Source organism: Malania oleifera, chromosome 7 (genome assembly GCF_029873635.1).
Source record: "Malania oleifera isolate guangnan ecotype guangnan chromosome 7, ASM2987363v1, whole genome shotgun sequence".
Classification (NCBI taxonomy): domain Eukaryota; kingdom Viridiplantae; phylum Streptophyta; class Magnoliopsida; order Santalales; family Ximeniaceae; genus Malania; species Malania oleifera.
Genome location: NC_080423.1, coordinates 63638731 through 63660113, shown reverse-complemented (window position 1 = coordinate 63660113; position 21383 = coordinate 63638731). Strand labels below are relative to the sequence as shown.

Genomic DNA, 21383 nt, shown 5'->3' with positions numbered 1-21383 from the left:
CAATTCTTTCCGTGATTGCTTAACAGAATGATTTTGAACGTAATGACAGAGGATGTCCATTGGAAAACAGTCCAGATCAGAGGCAAATCCTTTGATCTGCAATTGTTGAGTGTGAGCAATGGCAATTTTGTATTCTTGTAGGAGCAAAATCCTTGTTCTAATCGATGAATTAAGGTTTGTTACTGTTTTCTCATTGGTTTGCTGAGTGTCTTTCATTGATTTTTTTTTGTGTTTGAAGATACTTTATCATGAGGATATTTGGAATCGCTGGTATCAGGTGGTGCTTGATTTGACAGTCTACTACAACCACTTAGCTCCTTTAGGGGGGAAAGGATCATTCCATCTTTGGGTGGGGGAGGCAGGCTTCATACCCACAGGCTTGGTGTTTTTCTGAGGAGAAGAAGAAATCTTGATGCAATGAGGTGCTTAAAGGTGTTGCTCAGCCCCCAGTGTCAAAAATGGAGATTTTTGTGCTTATTGTAGTCCAGCATTGTTGGCACAGTGCAAGAATCAGGTGGCTGGAGTGATAAAAAGGGGTGGCAGCTAGTGTAGTCATTTCAGGCCCAGCTCGTTCCATACTCTGGTACAAGTAGTAGGGAGGCTTATTTATGGAAGGTAGTGTGAAATTTTTAATGGGTAAGCCCAAAGATATGATCTGGAAGAAGGGAAGTCATCATGTCCTGCCAAATTGCCAATGGTCGTCAAATCTGGTTACTTTTCTCATTTGTCTTACAATTCTGAGCCACAATCTGAAGGGGAACACAATCATGCTGTGGAGACGTCCAACAATAGATTCTCGGTGGTTGGTGGTCTTGGGAATTTTAATTAAGTATCAAGCAAGTTGGAATCTTATGACGTCTGCAGAAGATGTTAAATGGAACAAATGTTGATGTGCAGCAGTGAACAGGGACTTATGTTGTGGGAAATTATGGTGGTGATAACTCTCCAGATGCTGGAAAGGGAACTGATCATTCTTTCTATTAAAGTATATACTCATTAGGTGGGATTGCAGATGAGTAAATTTTAAAAAGAAATACTGATGGCAGTTTTAGCACTGAGGAAACTTCGAAGGTTCTAAATTTGCAATGTTATGGGGAAATTAATAAGGTCATCCATAGGAAAGAAATGGGGTGGTGGGTCAGATAATGAGAGTGATTTTGTAGAGTTTGCTTTTTGAGGTGGTTATTAGTTGATGAGTTTCGTGAGAGATATGTGTATGTTTCAGATTCCGCTGATTTAATTGGTGTATTTTTCATGTGCCAGTACCTCTGCCTGAATGTTTAGAGAGTGTTCCTATTTTTGCAGATGATGATATGGATAAATAAGTTTGCGTTCAAAGAAGAAAAAAGTCAAACTTGTACTTTGCTTGCGTAAAACTTTGTCGGATCTTTGGATCATGAATTCTTATCAAATCCACCTGGGTCAAGGGAATAGGCTAGGTCAAACAAGTGCCAGCTTCCAGCTTGACCAACTACCACTTAATGCAGAAATACACTCCGAAGTTTTAGGGCCTTTCATCCAAGGGAAACACAATCCCTACTTGCTCAAATCACAATATCACAGTCGAAAACAACACATGGTGCTAGCTATTTCACATAATAGCAATTCAATATGTGCACACAGAAGCTATGCGATAGCTAGTAAAAACCATCATCTTTACAAGATAAATGTCCATCACATGAAAATTTCTCGACTAAACAATATATGCGGCTACGATAACCAAGGAGACATATATGCAGTCATATCAAGCATTAGGAATAACAAGCTTAAGTCTTCCTTATAAGGATTTAATCCCATGCAAGTTTCTATCCCTATTTCCTTTGAAAACCCAAAATTCCTAGATGAATAAATGAAAATTAAGAACACCAACCTTGATTTTCAGCTTCTCGAAATTTCTCCTGATTTTCTCCAGATTTCTCTCTCTCTCTCTCTCTCTCTCTCTCTCTCTCTAGAACTAGGGTTTACTGCAGTTGGTAGGGTGTATTTTGCTGTTGTTTGTATGCCTAATGCTGGAAGCATATTAGAACAGCAGCTACTGCAGTCTTGCCAGCTGTGTGCCAGGTGTCTGCTACTGGTGTCCCATGCTGTCAGGTATTTGTTGCTGGTCTGAGGTGCTCCCAGGTGGCTTCTGCTGGTTTGTAGTGCTGGTAGGTGTCATACCCAGTTTCAGCATGCCTGCGTTGTTTTTTATTCTCTCCTTGCCCATACTCTTGTTATTTATGTTTTAGCATGACTCCTCATAATTTCCTTTCATCTAAACCCTTCCTACCTCTAATAGACTGAATGGAATTTCCAATATCAATTAACATAATTAATGAATAACGTGGTTAATATGAACTTGTTCAATACTTAAACTAAGCAAAAACCATACAAGTTTATCAAGTAATTTAAATTTGCTGTGGCGTAAAGGGCATGGTTTTAAATCGCGGTAGTGGGTAGCGTAACGTAACGGTAACGGGTGTAACGGGAAGCAGGAGTAGCGGATGTTACATAACGGGAAGCGGGTGTAATGGCCGTGAATTTTTTTGAAGCACGCACAACCTTGTGCATGTTAGCGTACTTGCATGTTTTAAGCTTTTAGCTATTCTTAGAAAGGGTTTTAGTGTATTTTGGACCCTTTAGTTCGAGTAACTAAGTTATTTGGTAAGGGCAACAAGTTTACATTTGTTTTAAACCATCATTGATAGAAAATTACGTGTGCGCGCGTATTTATACTTCTCATTGTTCTTATCTGTGATAAATTTTTATGTGTGTTTAATGAATTAATAAAATAAAATACATTATACACTCCATTAATCTATTAGTCCCATTATTCTATTAGTCACATAAGACATACGAATAATATAAATATAAAATAGCTAGAAAAGAAAGAAGGTTGAAGTTGAAAAATAAAGAACATAAATATCACATTACTAATATTATTAAAAAAAAAAAAAATTTCTAACAAGTTAGCATTTTGAAATTGTTAATTAATGCATCTATTGTGAGTATTTAAAGAAATAGTAAATTGTATCATTGTCATCCTCATTATAATTTTTTCCCCCTCTTGCCACTTGGTATATTGAGAATGATATATGAAAGAGAGAGAAAAAGTAAAAAATAAAATATTTTTTTGGTGTAACAGTCCTGTAGCGGTTACGTAACGGTCGTAGCAGCCTTTACGTAACGGTCATGGTCCGTAACGGCCGCTACGGTCGTGATTTTTCTTCCCACTGATTTCACAGTGTGTAACGGTATCGGTAACCCAAAAAACCTTTACATAACGGCGTTACGTAACGGTCGCGGCCTTTATTTAAAACCATGGTAAAGGGTATGGTTATTACAGAGAGCAGGAGAGGGATAGACAAGGACAGAACAGAGAATTCAGAAACAGAACAGAACAGAAGGGAAGGGAAGAAGGAGAAGAAAGAAGGAAGAAGAGGGGAAGGTGTTGCAGGGAGGAGAGAGAGAGAGAGAGGGAGAGGAACAGTCCGCAATCTGATTTTAAAATGATAATTGTCAAAGAACTTAAAAATCTGGTATTTATACCCACTACTAACTAAAACACAAATCTTCATAAAAACCTTGATAAAACAAGAAATTGAAAAATAACCCCAAAGTACTTCAATACAAAAAAAGTTCTAGACTAACGAAATTTCTAAACTAACTAGAAATTTTCCCAAACTAAAATATAAAAAAAAAAACCTAGCTACAATATAAACATCTAAAGTTCTCCATTGGCCTCCATCAGGACCTGTTGTCTGTAATTCCTTTTCTTTCCTCTATAGTCTATTCTAATACATTTCTTTTGTTGTCAAAAAAATTTTCTTAACAAATTTGGGTTAGCCATACGAATTGGCTTTTGTTATCATGCTCTACCCTCTGCTGCATTTTCTATGAAGTTACAAGCTGAAGCCCCAAGTCTTTTGGAACTTCTTCAATCATGTATGTTTATTTCCTTGAAAAAAACTGCCCATGTACATTTAGATATCTCCCTTTTAGCTATAGTGCCTTCAACTTAAAGCAGGCTTAACCTTGTTGTTTGTGCAGTTATTGATATTTACTGCTGATTATTGAAAAATATTTGCTATTAGTATGTTATCAAATTTTTATAATTTCATTCATTTTTTATTTCTTTCTTTCCTTGTCTTTCTAATTATCCATTACAACATTCGTATTTCAGCCTATATTCATTTTATAGAAACATACATGTTTCTAGACTATCCTTTAAGATTTTAATTAGAATTAATTTAGCTGTGAGATTTGTGGCAGAAGCAATGATGGTTAAATGATGAATGTTGAAAATATTGATAGGCCACTTCCCTTAAATGTGTGTGAATCTGCGGCATATGTGTTGTACCTTTTGTCCTTTTGTACCTTCAACAATTGGAATTAATCCATGTTTTGCAGTATCAGGCTCTTGTCTGTAGATGAATACTTGTTTACCTAAGCACATATTTCCCCTCTTTCTTACAGACTAAACTTAATGTTGTTGCTTGTGCAGCTATTGATATTTGCTGCTAATTAATGAAAAATCTTGGCTGAGAATTAGTATATTGTCAACTTTTTATAAATTCTTTCATTTATTATTTCCTTTCTTTCCTTGTCTTGCTAATCATCCATTCAGACATTAATATTTCACATATATTCATTTTATAGAAATGTACATGTTTCTAGAGTGTCCTTTAAGGTTTTAATCAAAAGCAATGATGGTTAAATTGATGAATGTTCAAAATATTGATAGGCGACTCTGAATGGAATCAAACAGAGCATATGTGTAGTACCTTTTTCCTTTTCATGCTTCAACAATTGGAATTAATATTTGATTTACATTATCAGGTTCTTGTCTGTAGATGGATATTTCTTTACCTAAGCATGTTTTCTCCCCCCTTTGTTACAGAGTACAGCTCGCGAAGTTAAACGCTTGGATTCAATAACAAGATCTCCTGTTTATGCACAATTTGCAGAAGCCCTGAATGGCCTCTCTACTATACGTGCATACAAAGCTTATGATCGAATGGCTGGCATTAATGGGAAATCTATGGATAACAATGTCAGATTCACACTTGTGAATATGAGTGCAAACCGCTGGCTTGCTATCCGTTTGGAAACATTAGGGGGTCTGATGATTTGGTTTACAGCAACCTTTGCTGTCATGCAGAATGGTAGAGCTGCAAATCAGGAGGCATTTGCTTCTACTATGGGTCTGCTTCTGAGTTATGCTTTAAATATTACAGGCTTGTTGACCGGAGTGTTACGACTTGCTAGCCTAGCAGAGAATAGTTTAAATTCAGTCGAACGAGTTGGTACATATATAGATTTGCCTTCCGAGGCTCCATCTGTCATTGAGAGCAACCGTCCCTCTCCTGGTTGGCCTTCATCAGGATCCATTACATTTGAGGATATTGTCCTACGTTATAGACCAGAACTTCCTCCAGTTCTGCACGGGTTGTCCTTCACAATTTGTCCAAGTGACAAGGTAGGAATAGTCGGAAGAACGGGTGCCGGGAAATCCAGCATGCTCAATGCCTTATTCCGGATTGTAGAACTAGAAAGAGGAAGAATCTTGATTGATGATTGTGATATTGCAAAGATTGGACTGATGGATTTGCGTAAAGTTCTTGGCATCATACCACAATCCCCAGTTCTTTTCTCAGGTATGCTCCTATAATATTTATTATGTTTGGAAAAGCCAAGTGGAATTAACTGTTACTTTTTAATGCTGTATTGCTTTGACTGATATGGTTTTCCACATCTCTATTAATACTTTAGTTATGTTTCATTCATCTATGGTGGATATGCTGTTCAAGTGAACTTATATTATCAGTTTTGAAAAGGTCCCCAGTGTAAATGTAAAAGCACAAGGCATAACTTAAGAAAAAAAATAGCATCCAGAAAAGACCGGGAATAAAAAATATCTAAATATTTGCATATACAGATATGGAAAATGAAAAAGAGAGTATGTGAGAAAGGAGGGAAGAAAGGGGTCAATGGAAATCTCTAATTGTATTTCAAGCTCTGGTTTGATCAGGGTTTATATTATATAATAGGTACGAAAACACCACAGTAGGAAATCAAATTGAAGAGTTAAATTGCAATATGATAGATTATGACTTTACTTTAAAGGTTAAACTGTTAGGTTGTCAGCAACAATGTATCAAGCCTGAAACACTCCCCTGCAGGTGGAGAGAGAAACAAATGATAACAACACCATTATAGGGAATAACAAACAATAAATTTGCAAGCAACAAACTAGAACCCAAGACCTCTTGGCAATCGTTTTTAGTTTATAACAAAAGATGATATCATTAATAGATAAAGAATTTGCAATAGGGAGAATGATAAATCTCCTAAAACAAACTTAGACACTCCAAGACTAAACAAATAAAAATACCCAAGGAAAAAAAAAAGATTATCAAGTTAGCATGTTCCTCCAATCTCTTTGAAACTCCTGGAAGCACGCCTCTTTAAAAAATCCATAACCGACACACGACAAAGAGGCCAAGTACTTAATTTTTTCCTAGAAGATATCCAAGTATTATGTTCCATAACCCCATAATATTGTGAGAAGGCCACACTTTCATAAAGTTGCCCCATCCTTTGTCCAAAGCTTGCAAAGGATATTTCTAAGAGAATGATTGCTATCATGCTTTGATATCAAGTTAGGGGTCGTTTGTATCACTGTCAAAAATTAGAGAAACGAAAACCAAAAATTAGAGCTAGAAACAAAAGACTAGAAACCAGCAAACTATTTGGTTAACAATTATAAAACTAAAACAAATTAAAAAATTAATAAAAAATTCTCATTTGCATCTTTAAATCAAATAATAGAATAAAAATATGATTAAAATAATAAAATTACAAATAATGCACATTATAAAAATTAATATAATAAAATGTCAGATTTCTAGGGAATAAATTAGGAAATTCTATTTTTTGCAAATAAAATATTAAATTACTATTTCATATTTAAAGTAGTTCCTATTTTCTAGCCTAGAGATCTGCTGATTTCATTTGCTGATTTTATGGCCTTCCTTTGCTATTTATCTTGTAATCGTGTCTCTTGAAATTTAATAAGAATGGTTATTCTTCTTTAGAAAAAACTTTCATGGTATCAGAGCCTCGTGCTTTTTTCTATTTTGTTCTTTCTTCTAATGATGTCGTATAAGTTGGCGATGACCGGCGCCCAGAGATATCCTACTAGCTCTTCCAGTACTTCCGAAACCATTCCGCCCAATCCCACTATTCCTCCCAAGCCTATATCTGACGATTACTATTCCCGGAATTCAGCCCTTTATCTCACGGTTGCAAAACTCAATGGGCACAACTATCTCGAGTGGGCTCAGTCCGTAATATTGGCGATTGATGGTAGAGGCAAAATGGGGCATTTGATTGGTGAAATATCGAAACCTGCTGCTGGTGACCCTAATCTAAAAAAATGGCAGTCCGAAAATTCTCTTATTATTGCTTGGCTCATCAATTCCATGGAACCTGCCATTGGAGCCATTGGAAAACCTCTACTATTTCTTCCATTGCTAAAGATGTTTGGGAGGCCGTTTGAGATCTTTATTTAGACCTGGAGAATTCTTCTCAAATATTTGAGTTGAAAACTCGACTCTAGAGATCCAAGTAGAATGATCACGATGTTACTACTTACTACAACGAATTGGTAACATTATGGCAGGAACTTGATCAATGTAATAATGATGTTTAGGAGAATTCGAACGACCATGCTCGCCACAAGAAAAGAGAGGAAAACGACAGGGTTTACATGTTTTTAGCCGGCCTTAATTGGAGTTTGGACGAGGTTTGAGGCCGCATTCTCGGCAGGAAGCCATTGCCCTCTATTTGGGAAGTTTTTTCTAAAGTTAGATGTGAGGAGTCAAGGAGAAAAATCATGCTGCACAACACCAAACCTAGTTTCAACCTGGAACCTGAGGCTCTTGTGTCAAAAGGTGTTGATTTTGACAAAAATGGGCGTAAGAAACCGCAGTGTGAGCATTGCAAAAAACAGTGGCATACGAAGGAGATAGGTTGGAAGCTTCATGGTAAACCAGCAAATTGGAAGCCAAAATTCAAACATGACAGTCACGCCTACCAAACCACTACTGAAGAGACTCAAAAGCCGTCTATGAACTCAAATGCAATCCCTTTTACCAAGGAATAATCAGAGCATTTGTACAAATTGTTTCAATCTCCTAAACTGTCCTTAACCTCGTCATGTTCTTTGGTACAGAAGGGTAACTCCCTTGCTACTGCGTTTTTGGGTGTTATTCCTAACTCTGTTCATTCTTAGATAATTGATTATGGCGCAACTGATCATATGACTGGTTGCTCCAAATTGTTCTCATCCTATAGTCCATGTGCAGGCAATAAAAAGGTCAAAATTGCAGATGGTTCACTCTTGGTAATTTCTGTGATAGGAACTATCAAACTCACTTTGTTGTTAACTCTCCGTGATGTGCTCCACATTCCTGATTTGTCTTGCAATTTGTTGTCCATCAATAAAATTACCTCTGATCATCAATGTCAAGCTAATTTCTACTCTTCTTATTGTGAGTTTTAGGAATTGACCACGAGGAGGATGATTGGTAGTGCTAAGGAAAAATATGGACTCTATTATTTTGATGATGGACCTAACTCGAGTAGACAATTTCAAAGTACTTGCTTAAATTCTGTTTCTGTTTTCAAAGATAATGATATCATGTTATGTCATTATAGGTTAGGCCATCCTAGTTTTCAATATTTAAAATACTTGTTTCCCAATTTATTTCAGAATAAAAGTCCATCTTCTTTTCAATGTGAAGTTTGTCAGTTTGCTAAACATCTTCATGCATCCTTTTCCACTCAACCCTACAAACCAACTACACTATTTACTGTGATTCATAGTGATATCTGGGGCCCATGTAGAACATCTACGCATTTTGGCAAAAAATGGTTTGTGACCTTTATTGATGATCACACGAGATTAAGTTGGGTTTATTTGAAGTGGAAAAAATTTTCAAAAATTTTTTCACCATGGTACAAACACAATTTCAAAAAAATATTCAAATATTGCGGAGTGATAATGGTCAAGAATATTTCTAAAACATTTTGGGGCAAGTTTTTCTTGAAAAAGGAATTGTTCATCAAAGCTCTTGTGTCGACACTCCGCAACAAAATGGTTTGGCTAAAAGAAAAAACAAACACTTATTGGAAGTAGTTCGGGCATTGCTTTTTTCCAATCAGTTACCTAAATATCTTTGGGGTGAAGCCGTTCTTACTGTTGCATATCTCATCAATAGAATGCCTAATAAGGTTTGAAGCTTTGAAACCCCTTTTGATGTTTTTCATAAGTTTTATCCAACAAACCATTTGTCTTCTTCTTTACCACTAAAGATATTTGGTTGTACCGCTTTTGTTTGTATTCATAGTCATAATCGAGGAAACTCGAACCTCAGGCCACAAAATGTGTGTTTGTTGGTTATGCTCCCACTTAAAAGGGGTATAAATATTTTGAACCCATTTCCAAAAAAATGTTTGTTACCATGGATGTTACATTCTTTGAATTACATCCCTATTTTACGCCTCATCTTCATGGGGGGAACCAAAACAATGATTCGGCTGTGTTTCATGATTTTTTCCAAATTGAAGACTCGCAAAATGATCCTTCTCCAACTTTGATTATTCAACCTAAAAACCCAAGCTTTATTATACCAGGAGAAAGTGAGTCGAGTTTTTTAGATACTGAAAGGGCAGGTCTTCCTACAGTGCCATCTCATGATGTTCATGATCCTATGACAACGAACAAAGGAGAAACAGAAAAAAACACCACAGCATTGGTAAATTTTGACATTGTTTGTTCGCGATAGAGAACAACTTGAAAGAAAGGATCTTCCAATCCATTACACTGTCCAGAATCCGTAAACCCTCCGGGCAATGTCCTCATCGAGCCTTTACCTCATGTTTAATCTATTTTATCTTCAATTTTTGAGTCATCTAGTTTTGAACCCGAGTTTGGTTCCAATCCTGAGTTCAATGATTTTGAACTTCCCATTGCTATGTGGAAGAGTGTGAGGTCTTGCACCCAACATCCATTGTCCAATTATGTGTCATATGAAAATATCTCACCTGTTTTTCGCGCTTTTACCTCACAATTTTCTTGTATGGTGATTCCTAATATTGTGCAAGATGCTCTAAAAGTTCCTGAGTGGAAGGAGGCTGTCTTTGAGGAGATGAATGCTCTTGAAAAAAATGCCACGTGGGAGTTAGTTGAAATACCAAGAGGAAAGACAAATGTAGGGTGCAAATGGGTGTTTACAGTCAAGTATAAATCTAATGGTTCTCTAGAACGGTATAAAGCTCGATTGGTCACCAAGGGATTCACTCAAACCTATGGCATTGATTACTTGGAGATATTCGCCCCAGTCGCAAAGCTAAACTCTATAAGAGTTCTTTTTTCACTAATCATGGTTGGCTTTTGCAACAATTGGACGTAAAAAATGCATTTCTCAATGGAGACCTGGAGGAAGAAGTGTACATGGATGCACCTCTAGGATCTGGTGAAAAGTTTGGCACAAAGGTGTGTAAACTGAAGAAGTCATTATATGGGTTAAAACAGTCACCAAGAGCCTAGTTTGAGAAATTCACTTAGTTTGTTAAAAGTTAGGGGTATACTCAAGGGTAAGGTGCTTATATGATGTTTATAAGAAATTCACAAGATGGGAAGATAGCGATACTAATTGTGTATGTAGACGATATAATTCTCACTGGCGATGACGTACTTGAGATGAACCGATTGAAGACTTCCCTCTCATCAACATTTGAGATCAAGGACTTAGGATCTCTAAGGTATTACCTTGGTATGGAGGTTGCTCAGTCAAAGAAAGGGATTGTTGTCTCCCAATGGAAGTATGTCCTTGACCTCCTTAAGGAGACTGGGATGAGCAGTTGTAGGCCTGCAGACACTCCAATAGATCCCAATCAGAAACTTGGAGATGACAAGGAAGGTGATCCAGTGAATACAACTCAATATCAAAAGTTGGTGGGAAAGTTAATTTACTTATCACACACACGACCTGATATTGCTTTTGCTGTGAGTTTGGTAAGCCAGTTTTTGCATTCGCGCTACGAGAAACATCTTTAAGCAGTTTATCGGATTCTTAGATACTTGAAAAGTACACCAGGCAAGGGTTTAATCTTCCAGAAGACCACACAGTAGAACATAGAGGCATACATTGATGCAGATTGGGCAAGCTCAGTTTTTGACAGGAGATCCACGTTAGGATACTATACTTATGTCTGGGGAAATATGGTCACATGGCGAAGCAAGAAACATAATGTGGTTGCGAGGAGCAGTGCCAAGGCAGAATATAGGGCTATGGCTAACGGAGTTTGTGAGATGCTATGGCTGAAGAGAATTCTTGAAGAGCTGCGGATGCCGGTGAACATGCAAATGAAGCTGTATTGTGACAACAAAGCTGCCATAAGAATTGCTCAAAGTCCAGTACACGAAGCATGTAGAGATTGATACACACTTCATAAAAGAGAAGATTGATAGTGGAGCTATTTGCATGCCTTTGTTCCTACTACTCAACAAATAGCCGATATCTTCACCAAAAGACTTTTCAGACCTAGTTTTGAGCTCTTTGTAAGAAAGTTGGGCATGATAGATATCTACGCTTCAACTTGAAGGGGGGGGGGGGGGGTTCGGATTTCTAGGGAATAAATTAGGAAATTCTATTTTTTGCAAATAAAATATGAAATTACTATTTTAGATTCTATTAGTTTCTATTTCCTGTTTTCTGGCCTAGAGATCTGCTGATTTGATTTTCTGATTTTGTGGCCTTTCTGATTTGTTGGTCTTCCTCTACTATTTATCTTGTAATTGTGTCTCTTAAATTTAATAAGAATGGTTATTCTTCTCAAAAAACCTTCAAAAAATAAAATTTATTGTAGTTATTTTACTTAATTGTTCTATTTTCAAAAACCTTCAAATTTTTAGCAATGAGATCCTCTTATTGAGAGAGGACATGTGCTAGCATCAAAATTCGAGGGCAAACTGGGTGAAGAAGGGGGCTGTAACTCGGGTTATTTCCATAGGGTGGTGAATAGGAGGAAAGGATACATCAAGGAGCTGATCCTAGATTATGGCCAAGTAGTTAGGGGTCAATCTTATATTGGAGTTGTGATTACAAATTTCTATAAAATCTATTTTCTAAAGAGATCTTGAATAGATTGATGGTGGAAGGCCTGGATTGGAGTCCCATGCAAGAGACTTTTGCTAGGTGGTTGGAAAGGCCTTTTGAGGTCAAAGAAATTAGAAAATCTGTCCTTGACATGTGTAGAGACAAGGCCCCTAATCCTGGCAGCTTCTCTATGGCATTTTTCGAGGAAAATTGGCGAGAGTTGGAAGTTGATACTCTAAATATTTTTTATGAATTCTATCACAAGGGTGTGGTCAATATTAGTGCAAATTCCACTTTTTTCACCTCATTCGTAAAAAAGGTGAGAGCTAGAAGAGTCAAGGACTTTAGACTAATAAGCCTTGTTACTAGTCTATACAAAATCCTATCAAAAGTTCTTGCCTACAGACTTATACTTGTCTTGGGGGACACTCACCATGACACAGTTTGCATTCATCCATGATGGACAAACCCCTGGTGGCTGATGAGGTTGTTGAGGATGTTAGAAAAAGGGGTCGGAAGGGGATTCTCTTTAAAGTGGATTTTGAGAAAGCTAGCGACTAGTTCAAGTGGGGATTTTTAGATAAGGTGTTGGATAAAAAGGCATTGGGAAAATATGGAGAAAGTGGATCAATGGGTGCCTTAGCTCTACTCATTTGTCTTTCATTGTCAATGGTCAACCTAGAGAGTGGTTTAGGGCCTCTAGGAGTCCTAGACAAGGGGATCTAGCTTCCCTGTTCTTATTCACTTTAGTTGTTGGCACTCTTAGTAGGATGCTTCTCCATGCTCAAGGTAAGGGAGTTATCAGTGGTTTGCATGTGGGGAGGGAGGAAGTGGAGATATCTCACCTCCTTGTTCTTTGATGAAACCTTGCGCCTTCTCAAAGACAATTATGCTAAATTTCAAAGTCTTTTTGGCGCTAGAATTTTTTTGGGAAAATCTTGGGCCTTCATATTAACATGACCATGAGTGGGATAGCAGGCATCAATATGGCAGAACGAGCTCATCAAAAATTCATTTGACTAGCAGGTTGTGAATTCCATGAGTGGCCTCTAACCTATCTTTGTCTCCTTCTGGGTTCCTTCTCAAAGGGAACCCAATTCTGAAGCATTCGGGGATCCTATGGTAGATAAGGTGGCTAGGAGATTGGAGGGTTGGAAGAGGGCTTATTTCTCTCTTGGGGGCTGAGCCACTTTAATTAATGCCTCACTATCTAACATTCCTATTTATTATCTCTCCCTGTTTAGGATTCACTGAAAGTTGCCAAGTTGCTAGAGAGGTTGATGTATGATTTCATTTGGTCGAGTTTTGGAGAGGATAGGAGAAACCACCTAGTCAGCTGGGATATGGTTTTCAAACCTAAGCTTGCGGGGTTTAGGCATCGGAATGTGGCATCTTAAAACATCTCCCTTATTGACAAATGGCTTTGGAGGTTCCCTCTGGAAGTTGACTTCATGGCATAAGGAAATTAAGAGTAAGTATGGGGTTAAACGGAATAGATGGGAGATGAGAGGCAGTGGCATTACCTCTCATGCGTGTCCATGAAAATTCGTATCCCAGGTAGCCTGTCTTTTCTTTTTTCCTTTTCAGCTTAAAGTGGGTCATGCAAAAAAAGTTCACTTTTGGGAGGACATGTGGTGGTGGGGTGGAGGGGAGTCTTCATTGGAGGTGAAATTTCGTTGCTTATTTCCAATTTTTCTTCGCTTCATAATGGTCCCGTCAACTCCTTTCTTTTTTTTGTTTTTTGTTGGGGGGGGGGGGGGGTTTCCTTCTTGGATTTTTATTTCATCAAGAATCTCAATCAAAGAGAGGTCCAAGAGTTCACTGGGCTTCCTTCTTTATTGGACCATCATGTTCCTACCATTCATGAGGACATGTATGAGAAGGGGGGTGGGTCCCTCCAATAGACCACTACATTAACTTCTAAATGCGACCTCACCCCCCCACCCTTTTTCATTGGAACCACATTTTGGAGGACTAAGGTCCCTTCGAAGATTGGAGCTTTTGAACTTGGTTGGGCCATGATCCTAGAAAGGATTAGCACACAGGATTTGCTTCAGACGACAAGGCCCCATAAATCTCAGTCCTAACATGTGCTTCTTGTGTCATGCAAGCAACAAAAAACTTGCCCATCTTTTTGTGCGCTGCAGGGCAGCGTTGGAGCTCTGGAATGCCCCTTTCTCTCTTACAGGGTGACAGTGGGCGGCCTCATGAAAGGTGGGAGACTAGTTGCTGATCAACTTCTGGGGCTTTTGGAAAGAATAGAAACAGAAAAGCTCTTTGGTTTGCAACCCCCTTTGCCATCCTTTGGGCCCTATGGGTTGAGAGGAATGCTAGTATTTTAAAAGTCGCTCAACCTGTCCATGGTTACTTTGTGATAGAGTGACCTTCCTTGCATCCCTTCGGGTGCACTCTTGGTTTTTTTAGGGGTTCACTGCTGTGCAACCCCATGACAGATTGGAGGGCAGCATTTTTGTAATTAATACTTTTACTGTTGTTCCTGGCTCCTTTAGTAGCTTATAGTTTTTTGTATCTTTTGTTTTGCTGGCAGGAATCCTTGTCCTCTACTTTGTACTTCGTTTATTGCTTTAATGAAATAGTATTTTATCCCCCCAAAAAAAAAACAAGCAGAGCAACTTTGAGGAAAATTGCCTCTAGTCATCAATGATAAAATTTGTAAGAAATATAAATATGCTTAGTCCCATGCCAGGTTAAAGTGGTTCTGTGTGGGTTTTTATGTATTTATTTACTTACATTTTGGCCAGAGGAGTGGGGTTTTTTTTTTGGGGTGGGGGGGAGGAGGGGGAGGGTTGTAAACTGTTTGAGACTGGAAGAGATCTTTGGAAAGTAGAAACAACTAGAAAAGGAGGCATTAATGTATTGTTTTGCATTACTTTGTTCATGAACTAGTGTAATAACCCTCTTTTTTTATTTAGTCATTGATGTATCAATTGGGTGTATGTTGTGTTTTTGAGGGAACTTTTCCAATTTATTGGAAAGACCACATCTTTTTTAAAATTTCAGCAGGGACAGATGTTTATGCAGCTGTGCCCCATTGTGGACCTGCAGTTGGGACAATCCAATTGATTGATTATTTTTCAAATGTTACTTGACCCAAGCAAAAGAAGATCTTGTAACAGAGAACTGTATTCTTCTGTTGTAACTGATAATAAAGTTTTGGCTTTCTTGTAATATTTTAATTGCTGGAAACCCAGTGATGATGGCTGTGTTATTCCACTGAGTTATTTATGTTATATAGGGACTGTGAGATTTAATCTTGATCCTTTCAATGAACATAATGATGCTGACCTTTGGGAGGCTTTAGAGAGGGCACACTTGAAGGATGTCATCAGGAGGAATGCTTTGGGTCTGGATGCTGAGGTACAAGCTTTACACTATTTTATACAGGGATGGTGCTTAATTATCAATCAATAGTTTTTTCATTTTTCATTTTGTGCTATCTGCAGTATTTCAAGGCTTTTAATTTTAGTTGTCACCAAATTGACGCCTACCTTTTAGAGAACTTTTTGTATGTACTCCCTTGATTTCCTTCCAGATCAGTGAGCTTGAATATCATTGGTAGAGTAATTGAGGACTTTCAATCAATGGAGGTAGTGAGGGTGTAGGCTGTCATGCTTATACAGCCAAGGTTTCAAAATTTAGCTTTGCTCTTCAAGCATTGAATTTGTAATCTACTGTGTAGGAACTACTGATAATTTTGGGATTAACTTGAAATCCATGATTCAAAAAGTATCCATATGTGGTAGGCTTATTATGTGATATCCTACAATTCACAATGATCTGTAATGGGAATATTAGTGGTGCTGAAGCAGTATGTGTGAGGGGAACAGCTAGTAGAATCTTTCAGATTTAAAATTTAACTGATTGCGATCCATCTAGTAGATATTAATGAGAGAGGAAGATTAGTGGAAAAATGAGATCATCTTGCACAGAAATGCTGCAGTGGAGAATGTGGGACGTGCCACAGGTGAATCCTCAACCAGAATTCTGGATCTCTAGAAAATTCTGAGCAGATCATATCAGAATTGATAAGCAAATTGTAAGAGAAAATTCTGTGCTCCCTCTTCAATATCTAGAGATCCAGACTAACATATAACAAGTACTTAACAACCTTGGGCATTAAATATTGCTAGGAAAATGACCATTCCTGACTGCAACAGTTTTTGACTTCTCTAGATTCAAAATCTCATAAATTAAGTTTAGAGAGACTCAAATGAACTCCGTAAATAATAAAGTTCAAATTCAAAAATGACACTTTGACTAGACCAAAATAGTGGCACCTAGATAACAATAATTGACAACACACTTTAACTCACCTTGGTGCAACTTGTGAGCATCTGGTTTTTTAATTCTTGTGTCTTGACTTATCAATAAAATTTATGTTTCTGGTTCTTCCACTTGAAAGGAAAGCGGTAATATTTGCTTCCTCTGGTCATGACATTTTTAACTTGCAATTACTTGCTCAACCTGCTTTGTTCTTTAAAGAAGTATGCACCATTTCCTTCCTCTTCTAGCTGCCTAAATCTCAGATATCAGGATGGTGAGTCTAATTGTCAGAATCAGATATATATATATTATAGAGTTTTATTAATAGATTAAGAATGTGCAAGCAGGAGAATAAGACATTTCCTTAGTAAAAAGTCTGGAAAAATCTAGATAATTTATTAAAAAAAAAAAAAATCCAAAAGTAAAAAACACGCATCAAAACCAGTGCACTCTAACAATCCAACAAATATCGCCAATCACTGAAGATCCAAAAAGCTCACCCCCTTAAAATTCCTATGATCCACACACCAAAGAGAAGCTAAATAATGAATCTTCCCCCAAACCAGCAAATATGACGACTTGAAAAAATGCACGCATTGTGTTCTATTCACAGCCCCCAAAACACAGCTAAGAAAGCACATTTCCAGAGTGCTGCCTTTTCCTTTTTCCTGCCAAAGCCGACAAAAGAAACCGTCAGAAAGTCCTCCACTATCTCTGGACACACCCAACATTCACTGGAAAAACCAATTAACTTATTCCATACCCTCCCAGAAAAATCACAATGCATCAAGAGAAGCAATGATTCCGAACAGTTAAAACAAAGTAGACAAACATTTGGAGTGAGAGAGCCTTCAAGGGTCGCCTTCAAAGGTTTTCTAATCTGCAGCAAGTTATTGGTATTAATTCTATAAAGTGCAACCAACCAGAGAAAAGCCTTGATTTTAGAGGGCGTTTTTGGTTTTGCAGATGGATTTATAGAGTGGAAAAGAAGAACTGGAGCTAGTAAAAAATTCACCAAAATATTTGCAAGAATATCCCCAGAGGATCCAAAAACCGAGACCGAATATCTTTTTCCAAAGAAACCTGACAATTATTCAACAAGACTAGCGAAGAAGATAACTCTACCATCTTCCTGTCATTCAACCACCTCAGAAAGTGAAAATCCCGAGTACCTGGATCCACAACAAAAGAAGACATGGAACCATCCTGCCCTGAGCTCAAGTGAAAGAGGTGAGGAAAAGAGATGGAAAAAACTACATTTCCCAACCAAAGATCTTTCCAGAAATGGACATTAGAACCCCTACCCCCAGCCACACCATAAATAAATAAATAAATAAAAGATTAAAATCCCTCTTTATTTTCTCAATCTTGCCCGCAAACCCCACAGAAATCCTAAAAATAGAAAGAAAGTATAACAGGATACTAAAAAGACAAGCCTAAATGTGAGTAGTTAGCATTTCAACTTTCAAAGGATTCAGGAAGCACCTCCACTTAGTGGGACTAGGGCTTGGTGTCATAATTTTGTTGTTCAATAACTTATTACTATATGCTTTTAAATACTTCCTTAATCTGGCGTACTTTACCACTCTTCTTGCTTTGGTTTTAACTACTGTTCTGTAATACTGTTGACATGTGTCACCCTATGCATTGCATCAATTCGTAGTTATTAATGTGGAATGGACAACTTACCTCCTGGAACAATATGCAATATAATATCTGCATTTCCTTATAGAGGTTTCTTATGCATGGTCCAAAGTTACACAAATCCAAACTCATAATTTTTTGTTTAGCAATAGCTGTTTATTCAGCAGTCGGCATTAGAGCTGCCAAAAGAATTACCTCAATTCTCTCAGAATAGATGTGATTGCTGCTAATACATAGCATATTATTAGTCCATCAAAGTTGAGCTTAATACAATAGTCCAAACTTAGGTGGTAGATAACATTAACCTAGTTGCTTTGCTCATTGAAATGATTGAAATCCTAGCTAGTACAAGGGTTAGAAGAACAATTACCCAGGTAGTCCATCTTATAGCTTTTGTAAATACTGTGAGGAATTGATAGTTGAGTATTGAGTGTACATTCTCCCCCCGCCCCCCCACCCGCGCAATATGCCTGTCTCAAAATTCTACACTTGCATCTCATTTTGTCTCTGGTAGATTGTTTTCTAAAGTTGCCGAATAATTTTGCTCGACTTTTGCTCATATTCCGTTTCAGCAGCAACTCCTCTCAAAATATACCATACTGAATGATTGTAAAATTATATGGAATTGATATTCTCCCTATCCAAGTTGGAGCAAATCTGATTCAATGAATTCCAAATTGAATTTATACATGTCTAGACCTCATGAAGTTAACATAAATGATGAATGAATAAATGAATTTTCATATTTTCTGCATATATATGCAGACGTCTACTCCATTATCTGATTTTTTTTCTTTCAAATTCAATTAATAAGTTGTAAATCAGAGAATAATCTTCCTTGTGTATTAAGGTTTCAGAGGCAGGGGAGAACTTCAGTGTTGGACAAAGGCAACTATTAAGTCTTGCTCGAGCATTGTTGCGTAGATCAAAGATTCTTGTTCTTGATGAAGCAACTGCAGCTGTTGATGTTAGAACTGATGCTCTTATTCAAAAAACCATTCGGGAAGAATTTAAATCATGTACAATGCTTATTATAGCGCATAGATTAAATACCATCATTGACTGTGACCGGATTCTTCTGCTTGATGCTGGTCAGGTATGCCTGTAATTTTACAATTAGTTTTTTCTTTTCTTTTTGCCCATTCACTGTAGAAGAATGCACAGTTTTAAAGATTGACCATAGCTTGTACCCGAAAGGAATAAATGCAGCTAGTTGGACTTGGAAACTCAGAATTGGAGGAGATTTAGAAGATTGAAGATTTATTTGTGTTGTAAATTTTATTTAGTGTCTGAGAATTTTTGTGCCTTACAGGTTCTTGAATATGATACTCCGGAGGCATTGCTGTCAAGTGAAGGTAGTGCTTTCTCTAAGATGGTTCAGAGTACAGGGGATGCAAATGCTCAGTACTTGCACAGCTTAGTGCTGGCAGCAGAAGAGAACAAAAACAGAGAAGCAACCAGGCAGCTAGATGGGCGTAGGAAGTGGCTGGCCTCGTCACGCTGGGCTGCTGCTGCCCAGTTTGCCCTTGGTGTTAGCCTCAGTTCTTCGCATAATGACCTTCAGCGGTTGGAAATTGAAGATGAGAATGGTATCCTCTCAAAAACAAAGGATGCAATCATAACTTTGCAGGGGGTTTTGGAAGGCAGGCATGACAAAGTTATTGAGGAGTCACTAAATCAGCACCAGATTCCTAGAGATGGATGGTGGTCAACACTCTATAGAATGGTTGAAGGTACTGACAGAGCACCTTTACTTGCATTATAAACAATACCAATACTCTGGTTTCAAGATATGTGATTTTTGCAGGACATTGTTGTCCAGGCCTTCTCTTTTTTCTTTTTTTCTAAAATTCAAATTTTTGTTTTAGCCACCAATTTGTGCCCCCTAGGTTTTAAGAATGAGTTCATGTTCAAACTTTGATGTGCACGTCTGCCTGCCTTTCTTGTTAAATATTCATGTGATTTGCCTGTTAATCAAATGATTAATAAAACTAAGCTGTCTTACTTTTGAAAGTTTATCGCAGAATATTTGGAGAAATGTACGTTTGTTTGTTTTTGGTTAAGCATTAGGAACATTTTTTAACTGAATGTGTTCTGACCTGTTCCTGATCCTTTTTTCTTGCTTCGACTCCCTACAGGTCTTGCAATGATGAGCAGGTTGGCTCGAAACAGGTTTCAGCTGTCAGATTACAATTTTGAAGACAGATCGATTGACTGGGATATGTTGCAATATAGGGATCAATAATTTATCTTTTGTGCATTTGGGAACAGTGGAAATTGAGAAGCACCAACTCGTTAATGATTCTTCATAGCCCGCCCTTGATGCCAAACAAGATGGCTGGCTGTGGAGTTGGTTTCAACAGTGGAATCCCAAGGGCAGGCTCTATGTTATCCATGAACTTCTCATCTATTCAATATATATGTTCCTTTGGGAAGCTATGTGCCTAAAGAATTGAGGGGTCTAACCTTTCTCCAAACCTCTCTCTGCACCTTAATAAGGTTTGAACTTGGCAATTTTCAACATGGATATCCAATGCTCAAGCCGTTGGATTATTCATGGGATCTATTCAATTAAATAAAAAAATTCCTACAATGGCATGTGTTAGCTTCCTTGTCTTAGTTATCCATGTTTCCCCTTCAGAAATCCCATCACTAGCCCTTTTATAGGTGAACGAAGAATCATGCAGTTTGTTTCCTGTATGTACTTCAATTCCAGTCGACTGCACGAGTAATTAACTAAATAACCTGTTTTTGCAGTCAAATTGGCTCATGATATTGTTGCTTCATAGCGGTCTTTTATTTGATCAGTCTGCTGTGCGAATTGGCTATGAGTTAGATCTAATATTTCATGATGTTGCCAAATATATCCGTTATTTTGCCTCTACTGCAATTTGATCACGTTAACCAATTGGTCTCGCATTATCTGTGTGTGTGTGTGTGTGTGAAACCCCTTCTGTGTATAGAAGTTGTCTGCCAATATTAGTTGAGTTGGGAATTCATCTTTCAATAATTTGAGCAATAAACTTGCTACTTTGCCTTCACATTTGTAGAGATAATGTTATTATTATACCCGATGCTTCTTTGTAATCAGTCTGTAACTTCTGTCCGCCAAGGTTAAGAAACCAGCAAAATTTTCAAAATGGAAGGCAAGAAAATATAGAAAATAAAGCCCGTCTTTTATTACTACAAAATGAACGTAGTAAGCTGGGCCGGAACAAACTATGGGCTGCAATTACTCATTCCTCCTTTGTTTGCTTTCAAGGTCTGCTAATTAATGCATATATATACCATTCTCATCTGCCCTTTTGC

General features: G+C 37.6%; 1 protein-coding gene across 2 annotated transcripts in view; it reads left to right on the top strand.

The window, feature by feature from the left end:
- LOC131160059 (ABC transporter C family member 2) overlaps nt 1-20836 on the top strand; it is a 90657-nt gene extending 69821 nt beyond the window's left edge. For both annotated transcript variants that reach the window (XM_058115374.1, XM_058115373.1), the window contains exons 24-28: nt 4880-5636; nt 15403-15524; nt 18925-19170; nt 19387-19807; nt 20213-20836. In XM_058115374.1, coding sequence (XP_057971357.1) covers nt 4880-5636; nt 15403-15524; nt 18925-19170; nt 19387-19807; nt 20213-20319 — 1653 coding nt within the window. In that variant the 3' untranslated portion in view covers nt 20320-20836. The remainder of the gene's footprint in view (nt 1-4879; nt 5637-15402; nt 15525-18924; nt 19171-19386; nt 19808-20212) is intronic.
- Nucleotides 20837-21383: the final 547 nt, after the last annotated feature.